Here is a 15,560-nt window from a genome sequence, read left to right as displayed (position 1 = left end):
TTTATACAGCCTGTATGTGGATTCAAGTCTAACTCCATTGCATGGTTTCTTTATAAGTACTGTTTTGTCCAGACTTGACACTGCCCCATTTCAAATGGATAGCATGCATCATGCTAGGGGACAGCTTCAATTCTAGATTCATAAAACTTGTGCGTTCAGATCAAGGACAGAAGCAGAGTCTTTTTTGGCTCCATGTTTTTAAGTAATGAGACCAATATTATGTTGCCACATAAAGACAACTTTGTTTAGAAATGTAGAGTAAAATTTAAAAAAAAATTAATAACTACTCTTGCTCAACCTTTTTTTTTTTTAGCAACCTATGACACACAGCCCGGTTTTTCAAGTCCTCCAGCAACAGAAGAACCTGAAATATCCATGACCCAAACAGGTATACTCACTCAGTCTCTCCTAAATCTGTCAAGAGATCCCAAGTGTTCTATGGACTCTAAGTCTGGTTCTTTCAGAAATAAGAAACAAATCCTCTTTACTTCTCTCTTCCTCTCTCCAACCACATAATGGCTTTTATTCTGTATGTTTATGGCTGATTTAAGGGTTGGAAAATCAGACATTGGTCATCTTTGATCAGATCATCAAGTTGCCAATTTGTTGAGACAATAGTATTAATTTTAAGGCCATTGCACTTAAAAGACTTAGGTTCAAGTCTCAGTTTCACCAATCTTAGCAATGTAACAATGCACAAATCACTTAATTTCTCTGAAATCTAGTTCCTTCTGTACAATAGGGATAATCATTCCACCATCTACCTCATAAAATCATTGAAAGTAAAATGCTTGTTGAATCTTAGAGTGCTGTGCAGGGTGACCCCAAAGTCTTAGTGCAGTTGTAAACTCCAATGGATTAAAGCCTCACTAAGAATTTGGGCATGCCTTTATAAGTGTGAGATATTATTATCAAGATAAGTATTGCTACAAAGAACTGCCTCACACTGACACACTATTCACAAATGTTAGTCTTAGGATTGACTTTTTTATTTGGGAAGGTTTGCTTAATTGTATGCAAATAATCTGTAAAAAATGTGAATTTATTTTTAACTGGGCACTAGCTATGTTTCTAAAGTTTGACCCATTTTAAGTGAATTTATCATGCTGTTCTATAGCATCGTAGAACTGGAAGGGATTTCAGAAGGCTTGGAGTTCAACTCCCTACCCAGTAAAAAATGTCCTTCAACAATATCCCTGACATGATCCTCCGTAATGGAGGACAATTATAAACAAGATAAAATGCGAAACTGAAGTAGAATGCTTAGCATGAATCCTAGTAAGGAAAGGAGAAACTTGGAATCATCAGGTCTAAGTTCAAATATGACCCCACATTCTTACTATCTATGCCATATTGAGGAAGCTATTTAGCCACTCCAGGTTTATTTGCAAAGTGAGCAGATTGGAGTAGAGAACAGCTAAGGTCCTTTTATGTCTATAACCATGAACCTGGGAAATACATTTCTATCTTACACCTTTGCTTTGTGCTCCTTCCTAGTTATTTGAATTGTGTATGTTTTAAAAATATGAAATCACCTTTAACTTTCCAGTGGATAACGACATTAATACTGCTGATCAACAAACTTTCAAGTAGTTTCTAGGTCTATGGGGTGGGAGAGACCTTAGAGATCATTTAGTTCAACTCCTCCATCTTACAGATGAAAAATTGGAAGCCTTGGGAGGTCTAGGGACTTGCCTAAAGTCACACAGATGACAGTGTGACAAAGGAATTAAGAAAACCCGGTTCAGTGTTCTTTCCACTGAGTCCCTTTGAATGACCTCTTTTCTCCTAGACATAACTGCTATTCATGAACTAGCATTCTATTCCGAGACCTTTTGCTCCCTTATAACTTGTTGACATTTATTCCAGCAGCAACAAGTCATTCTACTCTGGACTCTGACCCATCAAAAACTTCTAGAACAATTGAACAGCCAAGGGCACCATTGGGTAATGTTGTTAATAGCAGATTTTCTCTTCATTTTTCATCAAAGGAAAGCCCATATGCATGGCTTTCTTCTAAAGAAGCATCTCATTCCATCACATCTAGTCATGTATCTCTCTCTTGCTTCTGAATACACATTTGTTGTTTGTTTCTCTGTATTACTGAAGATTTTCACACCCTCCATTTGGCTGTACATAGAAGCTATAGCACTGTCTTAAGAAGAAAAAGACAATATATTGTGAGGTCTGCATGGAACGGCGACATCCTCACCATCGCCATGCCTCTTCCACATCTCTGTCCTTATATTCATTCCAGCACCCTTGGATTCACTTACTCTCATTTTGGCCATCAAATGATCACTTATTCTATTACTTTTATTCTTTTTACTCTTTGAATACTCATTTCATCCACCAGCTTTCAAGAATCCATGAGCTGTTTGTTTTTCATCAGTGTCTTGTGGCTTATCTTTCTCATCAGCTAAAAGCATGTTAGTGCTCCGGAAACTTCTCGTGTTAACTAAATTGGGCTGTGGTGGGGAATGTTTTATTTCAGCTCCAAGTGAAATGCCACTTCTTCCTCAAAAACCGAAAACATCTCCTATTCCTGAAATACAACATACTACACTTGGTAACTACTAATACTTATGTAATTCTTTTCAGTAGAAAAATTAGTAAAAATTAATCATGTTGAACCTAAGAAAAATTCATTGCCTATATATACCTATTTCATAGTGTTGTGGTATTAAATGAGACAATAGAGTGTCCTAAAAATCTTAGTGCAGTTTTAAGACTTTTGGGACAGTCTGTATGTAGAAAGTGTTTTTTGCAAACTTTAAATCACTACATAATTGTTAGCTGTTTTTTTATAGTCAATATTTCCCATTTTTCTCCCTGGAAAAGTCGTGATTTCTTAAAAATTCAATGGCTTTGGGGCAGTTAGAGACTGAGGCCTGGAGATGGGAGATCCTGGGTTCAAATCTTGCCTCAGGTACATCCTCACTGTGTGACCCTGTGCAAGTCACTTAACCCTAATTGCCTAGCCCTTACCTCTCTTCTATCTTGGAAGTGATTCTAAATTTCAATTCTAAGTCGAGGTAAGAACTAAAAAAAAAAGTCAGTGGCTTCAATGAACTACTATGTAAAACACAGCATTAATGATAAGATGCAAAGAATTTACATAATTCCAGGATTTCTTCATTCTAACAAATGATTTCTTTCCTATTATCTCAATTAGAAAAATCTAGAAACAATGATGAGAATTATACTTTAGTCCTTTCCATTCAGTCAAATTTAATTTATCTTAGTGTTCTGTATTAGTAAATACAAATAGTATCAATTAAGATCTGTGGGATAGATCAAGTGGGAAAAAAAGGCAGGGTAGGAAGACAAAAATAAAATCTGACTATTTAATGGAAATTTTAGAAGTCACAAGGTATGTTCCCATATTACCATGTTACCATATTCATGGTAAGGATACTAAAGAGCCATAGCCCTAGAAATGTATTTTAATTTTTAAAAGAATTGTGTCTATTTTCCCTCTTCCCAACCCCAAATTATCCATATTACCTCCTAGCCTCTACATAGATAAATCAGACATTAAGCAAATGACCTGCCTTCTTCTTCAATGCAGTTGTCCACATTCTACCATAATTAGACATGTCACTCCCTAGCATTCCCTGTTAAAATTCATATCTTCCTTCCTCGCTCAGGTCAGGTTCTAACTCTTTTGCAAAGCCCAAGGACAGGTCTTTGAGCCTTTTCATCTTTGTATTCCCTGATGTCTAGCAAGGAGTAGGCAATCAATGAGTATTTGTTGAATTAAACAGGATTCTGGGATCTTTTCCTGAAAGAGTCTCACCACCATAAGGTACAACTAAATTCAGTGTGCTTTCTGCAATTTAGGTCAATGTGATTCTATCAACAATATTTACAGAGCACCTCCTGTATGCTAAGCACTGAGTGACAGAAAGAATCTGTTGAGATATATATATCTATATATATATAGAGAGAGAGAGACAGAGAGAGACAGAGAGAGACAGAGAGAGACAGAGAGACAGAGACAGAGAGAGAGAGAGAGAGAGAGAGAGAGAGAGAGAGAGAGAGAGAGAGAGAGAGTCCCTGCCATTGTGATTTTACCATCTAGGTGTGCCATAATTGCCAGTTGAATTAAGATCATTTAATGAAAAATTATGAAATAGAATCTGCTTTTTCCAGCTTCCACACAAACCACATCCATTCCTTCTACACCTAAGCGACGACGCCCCAAGACCAAACCAACAAGAACCAAGCATGGTAATTAATATTTTTATGAGCCAACATTTTGAATTCCAGCAATAAAAGAAAAGTGAGATGCTTAACTACTAAAGCTGGCAAACTGATAGGTCATAGTCTCAGCTCTAGTAGCAATGCAAATTTTATGATGATTTCATTGAAGTATTAGAAGTTATTTTATATAAATTGTAATAAACCCAGAAGTGACGTGCAATAAGTACAATGCAAGGTGATGTAAAAGTGGATGTCAGCCATTGATGTGTACATTTCATAAGTGCTCATTAAATTAGGCCTTTTCTCAGCAAGCAAGGCAACTTCAAAATCTTGATGACATGGGTTCAAGCCCTGACTCTTATCTTGTCTGTTTCATAAGTCTGCATTTTTAATATTTTCTTAGTATTTTCTGTAGTGCACAATTTTATGCCTTACATTTAATATAGATTAGATTCTTTTTCTGCAATAAATTGAGTCAACAAGCATTTATTAAGCACCTGCTTATGTGCTAGGAACTCTGTTAAGCATTGAGAATACAAAGGAAAGTATAGACAATTCCTGTTCTCCAGAAACACAATCTAATAAACAACACATAAAGAACTATGTAAAAATGAGATGGATACAGGAAAATCTGGGGTTAATATCAGAAGGAAGTCACTAGCACTAAGTGAGACCAAAAAAGTTTCCTTCCAGAAGAAGACATTTTAGGCAAGACTCAAAGGAAGAAGCCAAGGAAGCCTGGAGAGCAAGGTGACTTTTACTGACATGTCACCAACCAGAATAAATTTCTCTTAAGAACACATAAACACACATATATACACATATACATACTAAATTTTTATATTTTATATTAAAATTTGTTACCCTAAAATATTATTGTTTTTATTACCAAGCTAAATGTAAATGTATTTATTATTTGCTCAACTTAGTCTCAATTTGTGTTTAAATGATCTTTACTATTTAAATGAATTTCAAATATCTAATTATTACCAATTAGATTATTTTTCATCTTGGCTTGTTAAATAATCTTGACTCTTGAAATGTTGTCAGATCTGCTTTGGGATATATTTTTTATTCTTGCCCTGGTCTCTAAATATTTCTTGTTTTCCATTGTGTAAAAATAAGATTCTGGGAGTTAGGAAACCTGTAGCCCCTAGCCATGTGATTTCCCTGTCCCGGTTAAGCCAGAATCTCCCAGCATCTTATTTTTTTACAACTGGGAAAAAAAAACAAAAAAAAAACACAGAAACCCTCACCTTTAAATTTCCTAAAATCCTCAACTGACACGAGATTAATGTTACCTGGTTAAAAATGGTATTTTCTTTGTAAATAGCTACTTTGTGGCTTCATTTGCTGAGGGGAAAATCCAGTATTATTGACTAGACACATATTGCAAATGTTCTATTTGGAGAACATGAAGATCTCATGTGCTTGACCAGCATTATTCAATGGTTATAGATGATTTGAACATTATCCAGGTGATTTGAAAGAAGCAAACAGACATCAATCTATGACTTGACCAAAAACAGATTGAGGAGGGAAAAGGACTGATATGTCATGTACACTTTGATTTCTGAATGAGTGGATGCCCAAGCTTATCATAAAGCTTCATTTCAGAAGGCCAATGATGTGAACTTCATTAGGATTTTATTATGCCTCAGCTCGACAGTAATCTATTATGTCAGGCATTGGCTTTTTTTTTCTTGTGCCTCAGACTATGGTATATAAATGGTGTAAATGCCTATTAAGTAGAAGTGATCTTATAAGCCATGTGTGAAAATTATTTTTGTTATTTGCATGTGTCATTATTTGGCAAGTGTGCCTTGTCAGCTTTGCTCCAATACAATTACATGTGATATTATAATTAATCTGTAGAGGCTGAAGGTACTCTTAAAATTCATTTTCTAAAGCCACATCAAGCTTAGTATTATTTACTTTTCAATCAGATTGCTTAATGATAGATTTTTCAAGGAGTAAGGAGACATTTCCCACTTTTATAACAAAGAGCTCTTTTTTCTTTCTCCTTACCTGGTGTAAGACTCTAAAGTCCTAAAAATCTCTTAATTAAATCTTTTGCTTCTTTATTTTCCAATTCCCAATAAAACTCAGTATATTTCTTTGAAACTCAAGAGTATCAATCTAGAAGCATTACATACCAAATTTGAAAGTTACATGAGTCCTCTTTAAATTCCAAATTTTAAGACTAAAAAAAATAAAAATAAAAACAAGTATTTTGATGTAGAGGTTTTTTTTTTTTCTAATAGAAATCAAAGTGATACAGTAGACTGATCTCATCAGTTCCAGGCTCTTGTGTTATAAAAATTTCTGTTACAAAATTTCTTTTTCAATAATTGTACCCACGACAGTGATGGTAATTTACAAGATTGTCAAGGCTTGGGTAATAGAGGAATTCACTGGCTAGGGAAGGAAAATGGATTATATTATTAAAGATGAGTAACATTCTGATCAGATCCTACATATAAGCTTTTGAACAGAAAGTGACAAAGTGTCTTATCACCTTAGAAGCCCGGCTCTGTTTTTATTCTTCTGTATTCTCAAAGAAAAAGTAATAAAGTATCTTTTTCTGTTGCTTTGTTCACAACCTTTTGAAGTTCCAGTCAGTGGCAGACAGCTAGCATCTGAAGAAAATCTAAAGAATGAGAAAAATCAGCATCAAATTAAGAGATAGGATGTAGTTTATGAGAGATGTGAGGATTATTAGGCAAGAATGATTTATTAATTCTGGCAATCTACATAACCCTGGCATAAAATGTAGGGAACGAACATGTTGAGCAAATTTTTCTGTCTACTCTATATTAGGTCACATTGTATCTATAAATCTGTCTTGAAGGATGACTTTTAAGATTTTTGGATTTGGAGACTAGAAGAAATCTAGTGCCAGTTTATTTCTAGTACAGTGCCTGGCACATAGGTGGTGCTAAATAAATGTTTATTGCTTGGTTGATTTATACAACTGGCCTACCTTTACTTTTGTGATCTTATAATGTATGATCTAATGCTTAAGTTCTTAGCTCTAGGCAGGTTGCATTTTCCACTACAGGGCACAAGGAACTTTTTAATTAGTATACCTTTAATAGAATTTAAGTTAAGAATTTTAACTAGAATGAATAAAGCCACTGATATCATTTACTTAATTGGGTATGGATTTTTTATGAGAGTGACAGCAAAGGAGGAGGGAAAAGTTTGAGAAATGTTCCCAACTTTTCATTTTCCCCATTTTCAATTGGATGTAGTAGTAAAACTCTCAAGTATGGGTGCTGGCCTCTGGCAATGAGGAGGTAGGCAGAAGGACAAAAGCAAATTGGTAAGTGATCAGTTATGAGAGGAGTGAGTGGGCTCTTCAAGTCAGTGCAAAGGAATGGGAAACTCAGAAAAGAGTGAGCTTTAGGGGGCATAGTCAACAAGACTGAAAATCCTAGCCCGGATGAGTCAGTCCTAGTGGATGAGAAGAAGGTGGGAAATTCACTTCTTGGGAACTCATGCTTAGAAAACTCTGAGATAGTGTTGTGTTGTAGCGATCCTATTGGCATAGTGTTAGGGATAAGAACCTGGTATTAGGCAGGACCCAGGATGTCAGTGATTATCCGACGTTGTTAACTTGAAGGAAATTTCCTTCTGAGGCAATTGTTTCTGTTATTACAGAATTACATTTTAAAACATTTAAAAAGTGTTCTTCTCCTGAAATTTAGATGATGTCAGAACCATTTTTTATTATGGTGGATCCCCTATGAGGACATTTAGTTATACTTATAAACAAGAATAGATCATCTTCTAGCCATTCCAGCTTTTTAAGAATTAATAGCATTAATAGTTCAAATGCAGAGTTTGTTTAGAAGGTAGTGAGGCTACATCTTTTGAGTATATGCCTACTAATAATCTAAAGATGATACCTGCTCTCCCAACAGTGATAAGCTCAACCACTTCAATATCTACACCAAGGCCCAAACCAACTTCTTTTGAACTTGAAAGAACACCAGCAACAACGGGTAACAATATTATCTCTGCCAATCCGTGCTTCATTTTTTTTTCATATGTCATTAAAATTTAACAGTCAGATCATCTTCATCAAACTCTTTCTCAAAGCACATGAGCTGAACTTTCCTATTCCTCTATTTCAGACTTTTTTCCTTGATTTTTTGAATGGCAACAATGATGATCTACGGCATTATTTTCATCAAAACCTTGTAATACTGAATATACAGAGTTTTAAAAAAATTAATGAACTTTTGGAATGTCCTGTCTCTCTCAAGTTACAATTCCTATATGCCATGTCTCAAATTCATTAAACCAGTTATAATATTATTTTTTATTCCAAATCTAAATGTATGTCTTAATTTGTTCTAAGAATGGATTAGTTCTTAAAACTTTTAATTTTGGCAAAGAAGTGGCAAAAATCTCAAGTACAATAATTTTAAGAGTCTAGTCTGTTATTGACTTCAGGAACTCTGAATAGTACAAATGGTTATTAGCCTTAAAAAAAATCACAGGATTATCTTCTTGTCTGTCTTGTCCTAAGGGAAAAGACAATCATTTGTACTCTTGTCTTGTTCCATTTTATGAGCACTTGAATTTTATCCATTCAGTATTCCTTTGAGGAACCAGTCTTTTTAGAAATAATGTTTCAAACAGATTTTCTTTCATTGAAGTGAGATTGAGCCCAAGGTCATAGAACTACTTAATTTATCAAAAAGGAATCATAGAATCATAGTTGGAAAGGAATGAAAAAGTCTCTTTACTTTACAGATGAGGAAATTGAGTCTGAAAGAGATTAAATGATTTTCCCAAGGTCACATGCTAATAAGTGCCTAAGATGAGATTCAAACCCAAGTCTTCATGACTTTAAGTCTTGCATTCCACCACTTTATTATGTTGCTTCTAAGGAGTATTAATAGAATGAAAAAATACAATGAAAGCAATCAAGATTAATTGGTTACCTTGTGTACTACAAACAGATTATTTAAAACAAAAAGGTTTTCTAACTAGATTCCCTTTTTTCCCCTAATTGTAGTCATTTAATTCTCGTTTTTCATCTTATGTGACTTTTCTATGAACTAATGTAGACCTGTTATTTTTGAAGCAGAATTTGGGTCTCTCAACAACAACAAAAAAATCCCTGAAATACAAATATTTAATTCAAAACTTCAAAAGTAAATGCAGTGGAAAATACTACTTAACTAAAGGAATACCGAATAATAACAGAAAGATAATGGTTTACTTGTTATTATTTTTATTTTCCAAGGACATGGTCTTCTTTTATTCTCAAAAAAGTAATGATGCCACTTTCATTTAGTTAGATCAGAGGTGAATATGAGAGTTAAGTTGCACATGTCTGCTGAGCTTCCCAGTAGTAGTCTGCACAATGCATTCATGTGGCTCATTTTGACAATGTGAGGGATCCACAAAGCCCTAGATTCACACTGATTTCTGAAGTCTAGAAAAGGAAGACTGCTTATTCATTCCTCTCCACCCATTTCTCAAAGAATGCACATTTTATTTCTTCTAAGTCTAAAACAGGCAGAATCAGAATACTTGAAATCCTACTTATAGCTGACAGTAAAAACCTTTTCAAGGTTTCCATTATGGTGTCAATAAGAAAGTGCATTGAATACTCTCAAAAATAGAATGATTTGGAGCCTCAGATTGTGTTGCAAATTATTTATTGACCAACAAAAAATGAATTTCATTAGTTGTTGGCTTTTGTTGAATTTTCGTATTCTCAAGCAAGTCTCAAGAGTTAATTGGAGCTGCCAAGTTTAAAAATGGGATTCATCATGTTTTAGTCTATTCAAGCATTAATTTTTCTCAATAAATGTTTTGAGTACCTTGTTTTGAGTCATTGAAAAAAGTATAGGAATGCCATTTCTGCAAATATTAAATCAGTCCTAGAAATTAATGATTTTCCTCATTAAAATTTAAAGGATATCCCTAAGCAATAAATTGTTTTGTAGATTTTATCCATAAAAGTCAATTGCTATTATATTTTTAATTTGGAGTTTCAAAGACTGAAAAACATATACATTGTATTATTTTAGAGATTTATGCTAATATACATTTTCATAACAACAGACTTCTGTGCATGTATGTAACATGCAATGAGAGCAATGTCAAATATTGATTGGAAGCCTAACCTTGAGTTAGGAAGAACTGTGTTCAAGTTCTGATTCTTACACATACTTATTGTGACTGTACAAGTCATTTAACCTCCCATTTCCCTTGCAATTCTCTAATACTATAATCTGTGCACAAGTCCTCATCTTATTCAATAGAGTTTCTAGAATTTTCTATCCTAATGGTATCATAGAGCATTGGACAATAGACTCAGACCTGAGAGGGATTGGAAAATCCATTTAGTCCGACTTCCTCATTTTGCAATTGAAACTGAGATCCAATCCGAAACAAAAATAACAATAATAACCATGTGTAATATGTTGGTCCACCCTTTCACAAATTTGCTTAATTTGCCTACATAAACTCAAAAGTAGGAGGTTATTTTGTCAATTTATGTGGACAATATATATGCATCCCATGATTCTTTATAAACTCAATGGAATTGGGAGTCTCCTTCAGGCACCAAGCGATCTGGAAGGTAACAAACTTTGTAGAAATACAAATTTTTGATGACTGTCATTCTTAATTTTTCTTCCCTTTTGGCTGCTTTTGTTTAACTTTCTTTTGGATTTGGACAGATCTCAGAAGTCTGTTACATTTCCATTTAAAGTAGTAATAGATAGTAGTGTTTACTTAGTAGATCACCTGCTCTATTGCTTTCTCTATTCCTCATTGAAGGTGATATGGTGGCTTCTACAATTTGAATGATTACATTGTTTGAAATATAAGCTTGCAATACATTTCACAAGAGAAATTCCCGAAAATCTATGCCATTCATTCCCAAACTCTGTCACACACTGTTTTCTTTTCAAGAATGCATGAGCTTTAACTTAAAAAGAACACTAAGTGTTGGCTCACTGGATCAGTTTGAATAATCCTTACCTTTCTTTTTTTTCTTTGCTGGCATCACTGCTTTGTTGCCAACTTTCAGAGACACTAGAATCCTACCTTTTCTTGAGCTAACCTCATTTTCCTTCTTCTCAGCTAAGTCACTCTTTTTTGTTCTTGTACAAAGCTAGTCTTTCCAACAAATACGTGTGATGATCTCAGATCCTCCCTAAGGTTATGCAATGAGTTCAGAAAGACTGAAAATTCTACAACTTCTCTTTGTCTTTTTTCTTTCAGCTTTTAAAGAGACACTTCATGTTCCCCCCAAACCAACAACTTCCCCAGACCTGGCAGTATCACAACTAACTCCTGGTAAATTTAACATCAGAAATGCATCAATATGGGGTGAAAGTGTCTAAAAAAAAATTAGACCACTAAGGATGGTCAATGGTATCCAACTCAATATTTCTTTTTAACTCAGAGAAAAGACATTCCTTCATTAGCTGGATCTCTAACTCAAGCACATTACACAGTGCCAGTTCTAGAATGTGGACTCACAGGAATTACGTTTGTAGCCATAGTTTATTTTTCTATATAATATGTCACTTTTCTAGTTTGGAAAAAGCACTATAAAATGTCCAAAAGAAAAATCTTTAGATCAAAAGGGTTTGCAATAAAACTTTAAAAATCGATTAATAAAACACTGAAATGATATAGATGAACTTTCCTTTAAAGCACACCATGAAGAAAAAATATTTTCAGTCATTAATGTTTTAGAAAGTAGCAAGAAACTTTTAGGTATGCTTAAGAAATGTAACAATCCCAAAAGGTTGTTGAGCTCTCCCTGGTAAAATAAAATGATTCTTTTCTGAAAATAGTGCCAACTGAACAGTTCATCCTTTAGTATAACATACTTCATATATGTTGCCCTAGATTTTCATTTTTCCGACAAGTGGCTATCTATAAACAGACCATCTGGTTACACATTTTGGAAACAATAATTTACTTGTGAATTTTCATAGACTAGACAAAAAAAAAACCCTTGTTGGAATACTCAAAACAATCACAACAAAAAAGATAGCTTTGTTGGCAGGAGTTGAAGAATAACCATTAAATTTTCTTTCAAATTCATATTAGGAAGTCATTAAATTATTGAAGGATACAACTCATGTGTGATCTAATGGGAAAATTTAAGAGTAATAGGTTATAGAAAAAGTAATCAATTATGAGGAAAATATCTTCCAAATGAGCATTTTTTCTTTATTGAAGTTTCCCTAAGGGATGATCATTTTCTCAAAACACTAAGAAATTCATATTTTAGTAGAAAAGTATCTTTATAATTAACTATGTCCAATCCAGGAAACTCAGTCTACTTCCTGTCCATAAGCTCTATTATTTATAGAGGGATTTTCAAAATGTAAAAATAATAATTCATTGAAAGTAATAAAGGCAAAACAGAGTGAAAAATTAATTAGTTATCTGAGACCTAATCTTGTTCTCTTTGATGGACCTCCACCATCCAATAGAAAGATGAATGTGATGACGTTTTTCAGCCCAGTTTCCCTTAGTCCAAAGAGTTGACACTGGACTTTTAATTAAATGAATAGTGCACCCCACCTCCACTCCAAGAAGGCAGGGCAGCTCTCCTCCATTCTCACATCTTACATTTCCTTATGATTTTTTGAGAATGTGAAAGAACAGCCAGTGATTCACTCTACTGGGTGAGTTGCACTAAGTATTCACCAGTGAAGTAATACTCTTAATTTAACAGGAAATCTCATTTCCCACTTGGATTATACTGTTCAATATTTTCCTTGGTTTTGCTTATTTTTGTTATAGCCCAGGAGTCCATTAGTATGGAAACTTCACCAGCAACACCTTCACCACTGTCACCAGCAACAATGGGTAATGGATTTTCCTTTAGTGAATGGCTGCATTTTCTGTTCTTTTCAGTCTGTCTTGTTTGCACATAAAAATATCCCTCCTCATTTCCCTCTAAGTTCAACTTCACTCACATTCATTATTACTGTTTCTAAGTTGTTTGTCAAACCTGTTTACCAGACTCTCCCCTAAACCCCCTACAATCTCCTAAATATATAAAAGTCCATTCAAACCTTATTCTCATTCTGCCTTAAAATGGTTTCATTTTGAGAAGTCATTAGTTGTCTTTGCTTTTCCATGAGATTAAATTAAATTAATTTAGGTTTTTTGCTTATTGCTCTAATCTAGGTATTATCTCAAGCAAAGTACCACAGTTTCCCTTCAATGCATGGTTTACAATTTACCTTTGAATCTTCTTTGCTTCCATTCTTGAAGCTTCCAGAAAGGAAAGTACAGAAATTAATATGTCTAAACTGGATTATCAAGGCAGAAAATGTCTTGGTATACATGTAAACCTACGGGAATGATCTGATCTTTTTAGTTTGAATTTTTGGCTGTTATGTTTCACATACATTTAGGAAGTTGATTTACAGAGTGATTGGAAGTAAAATTAAGTGGAATTAAGACAGAAAAAGAAATTCCTTCAAAGAAGAGCAACATATCTCCTCTCAATTCTTCTGGGAAGAAAGGTGAACACTGGTGATACAAATACAAACATGAAGCAGTCCTTGACTTCGAGGAATATAGAACCTTAGATCTGGAAGGAATCTTTGAGGCAATCTAGTTCAGTCACCTAACCAAAGCAAGAATCCCTATCAGATGGTCCCTACCAACTATTTGAAACTTTTTTGTACTGGCAAACTCACTCCCGTGTGAAGCAATTCTACTTATGACACATCAAGTTTTTAGAAAGCACTTCCTTACACTGAGTCAAATTGTCCTCCCTAAAATTTTCCTTCATTCAACATAGTTAAACCAACTCAGAATAATGTTTCAGAGAACAGTCTCTTAAATTTTGAAATATAGCCACACCCAACTCTTTCTTTGAGCTAAACACATCCAGTTCCTTCATCAGTTTCTCATATGACATGACTTTCAGGTCTTTCACTATGCTGGAATTCCTTTTTCTGAATACTTACTCATCAATAACTCAATAAAAGATGCTACTCCCCACTCTATACAGTCTTCCAGATGTGACTTAACCAAGGAAGACAAACAATACAACTATTACTCTCTTTTATTTGAAGACTATACTTATAAGACTTTATTAATTTCTTGAGTACTAATTATGTTATTTACTCATTAAGATGGTTATTGAACTATAGTGCCAGATTTTTGACACATTAACTATCTCCTCTAATTGTGTGATTGATTTTAAAAAATGAAAACATTAAAGGAAATACTCCAATACACAAATGTATTATGATTTCTTCTATGGTCATATTCCCTTAAGTCATGAAAGTCACAATTATTCCATGCCTGTTCATCCTTTACAGCTTCTAATCAGTGCCCTATCATTGGTTTCCCACTGTGGCTCTACTCAAAGCGATTGCTCATGTGTTCTTCAAATTCTCTTGACATAGGGAAGATGGCAATGGAGTATTCAGACTCTCCATAGACTCAAGATTTCCTAGACTTGGAGCTAGAGGAGACCTTTATAGCCATTTAATCTAACTTCTAAATTTTTTAGATGGGAAACTGTAACTTTCTCAAAATGTCTCTTATTCCAAATCCAATGCTTTTTCCACTGTACCATTCCATCTCTCTCATCAGTTGTCCATCTTGCTTTGGGACTAAACCATCTTTTTTCTCTTCATTGTGAAGTTCTCTGTTGCCTTTCTTTAATATTTTCCACTTATGTCCTTATAGTCCACTTATAACCACCATTGTTAAATTCATCCCATTTTAAAATCCATTGTTCTAACCTATTCTTTTACAGAACATTATCTCCCATCCATCTGAGTGACTCATTAATGCCTTTATTCATTCATTCATTCATTGTCACTTCTATCACATTGCCAGAGAAAACTCTTATTTTTCCTTTCTTCTTAAAGCTAACTGAACTGGAATTTTAAGTAATAAAAAGTTAACTGCTTTCAAATAAAGTTTAAAGCTGTGTATCAGTGTAGTTGGGGTGGGGGGTTAATTTTGAAAAACAAAACAAAATAAAAAAGACTTCTCCCTCCAAAACTGCTCAAAAAGAAATTGGACTTCTATTCCCAAAATGTTCAAATAATTTTTCTTGGGCACCTTTAAATTTGCCACTTTGAAACTCTTTTTGCTTTCATTTTATGTTTACCTGATTTTGTTTTTCCTTTAATGATTTAAAAAGTCAAAAGGGGCATCTAGGTAATTCAATGGATTGAGAGTCAAGCCTGGAGATGAGAATTTCTGGGTTCAAATCTGGCCTGAGACATTTCCTAACTGTGTGACCCTGGGCAAGTCACTTACCCCCAATTGCCTAGCCTTTACCACTCTTCTGCCTTGAAACCAATACTTAGGTAAACAATTACAAG

General features: G+C 34.2%; 1 protein-coding gene across 6 annotated transcripts in view; it reads left to right on the top strand.

Moving 5' to 3' along the window:
* ABI3BP (ABI family member 3 binding protein) overlaps positions 1-15,560 on the top strand; it is a 293,851-nt gene that overhangs the window by 180,419 nt on the left and 97,872 nt on the right. For 5 of the 6 annotated variants that reach the window (XM_056793404.1, XM_056793407.1, XM_056793409.1 and 2 more), the window contains exons 14-20: positions 314-388; positions 1,870-1,947; positions 2,495-2,569; positions 4,156-4,233; positions 8,133-8,213; positions 11,461-11,535; positions 13,003-13,068. In XM_056793404.1, coding sequence (XP_056649382.1) covers positions 314-388; positions 1,870-1,947; positions 2,495-2,569; positions 4,156-4,233; positions 8,133-8,213; positions 11,461-11,535; positions 13,003-13,068 — 528 coding nt within the window. The remainder of the gene's footprint in view (positions 1-313; positions 389-1,869; positions 1,948-2,494; positions 2,570-4,155; positions 4,234-8,132; positions 8,214-11,460; positions 11,536-13,002; positions 13,069-15,560) is intronic. The other variant, XM_056793406.1, reaches the window with a different exon arrangement.

This window comes from Monodelphis domestica, chromosome 4 (genome assembly GCF_027887165.1).
Source record: "Monodelphis domestica isolate mMonDom1 chromosome 4, mMonDom1.pri, whole genome shotgun sequence".
NCBI classification, from domain to species: domain Eukaryota; kingdom Metazoa; phylum Chordata; class Mammalia; order Didelphimorphia; family Didelphidae; genus Monodelphis; species Monodelphis domestica.
The sequence above is the reverse complement of the archived record's forward strand: the minus strand, read 5'-3'. Positions and strand labels throughout refer to the sequence as shown.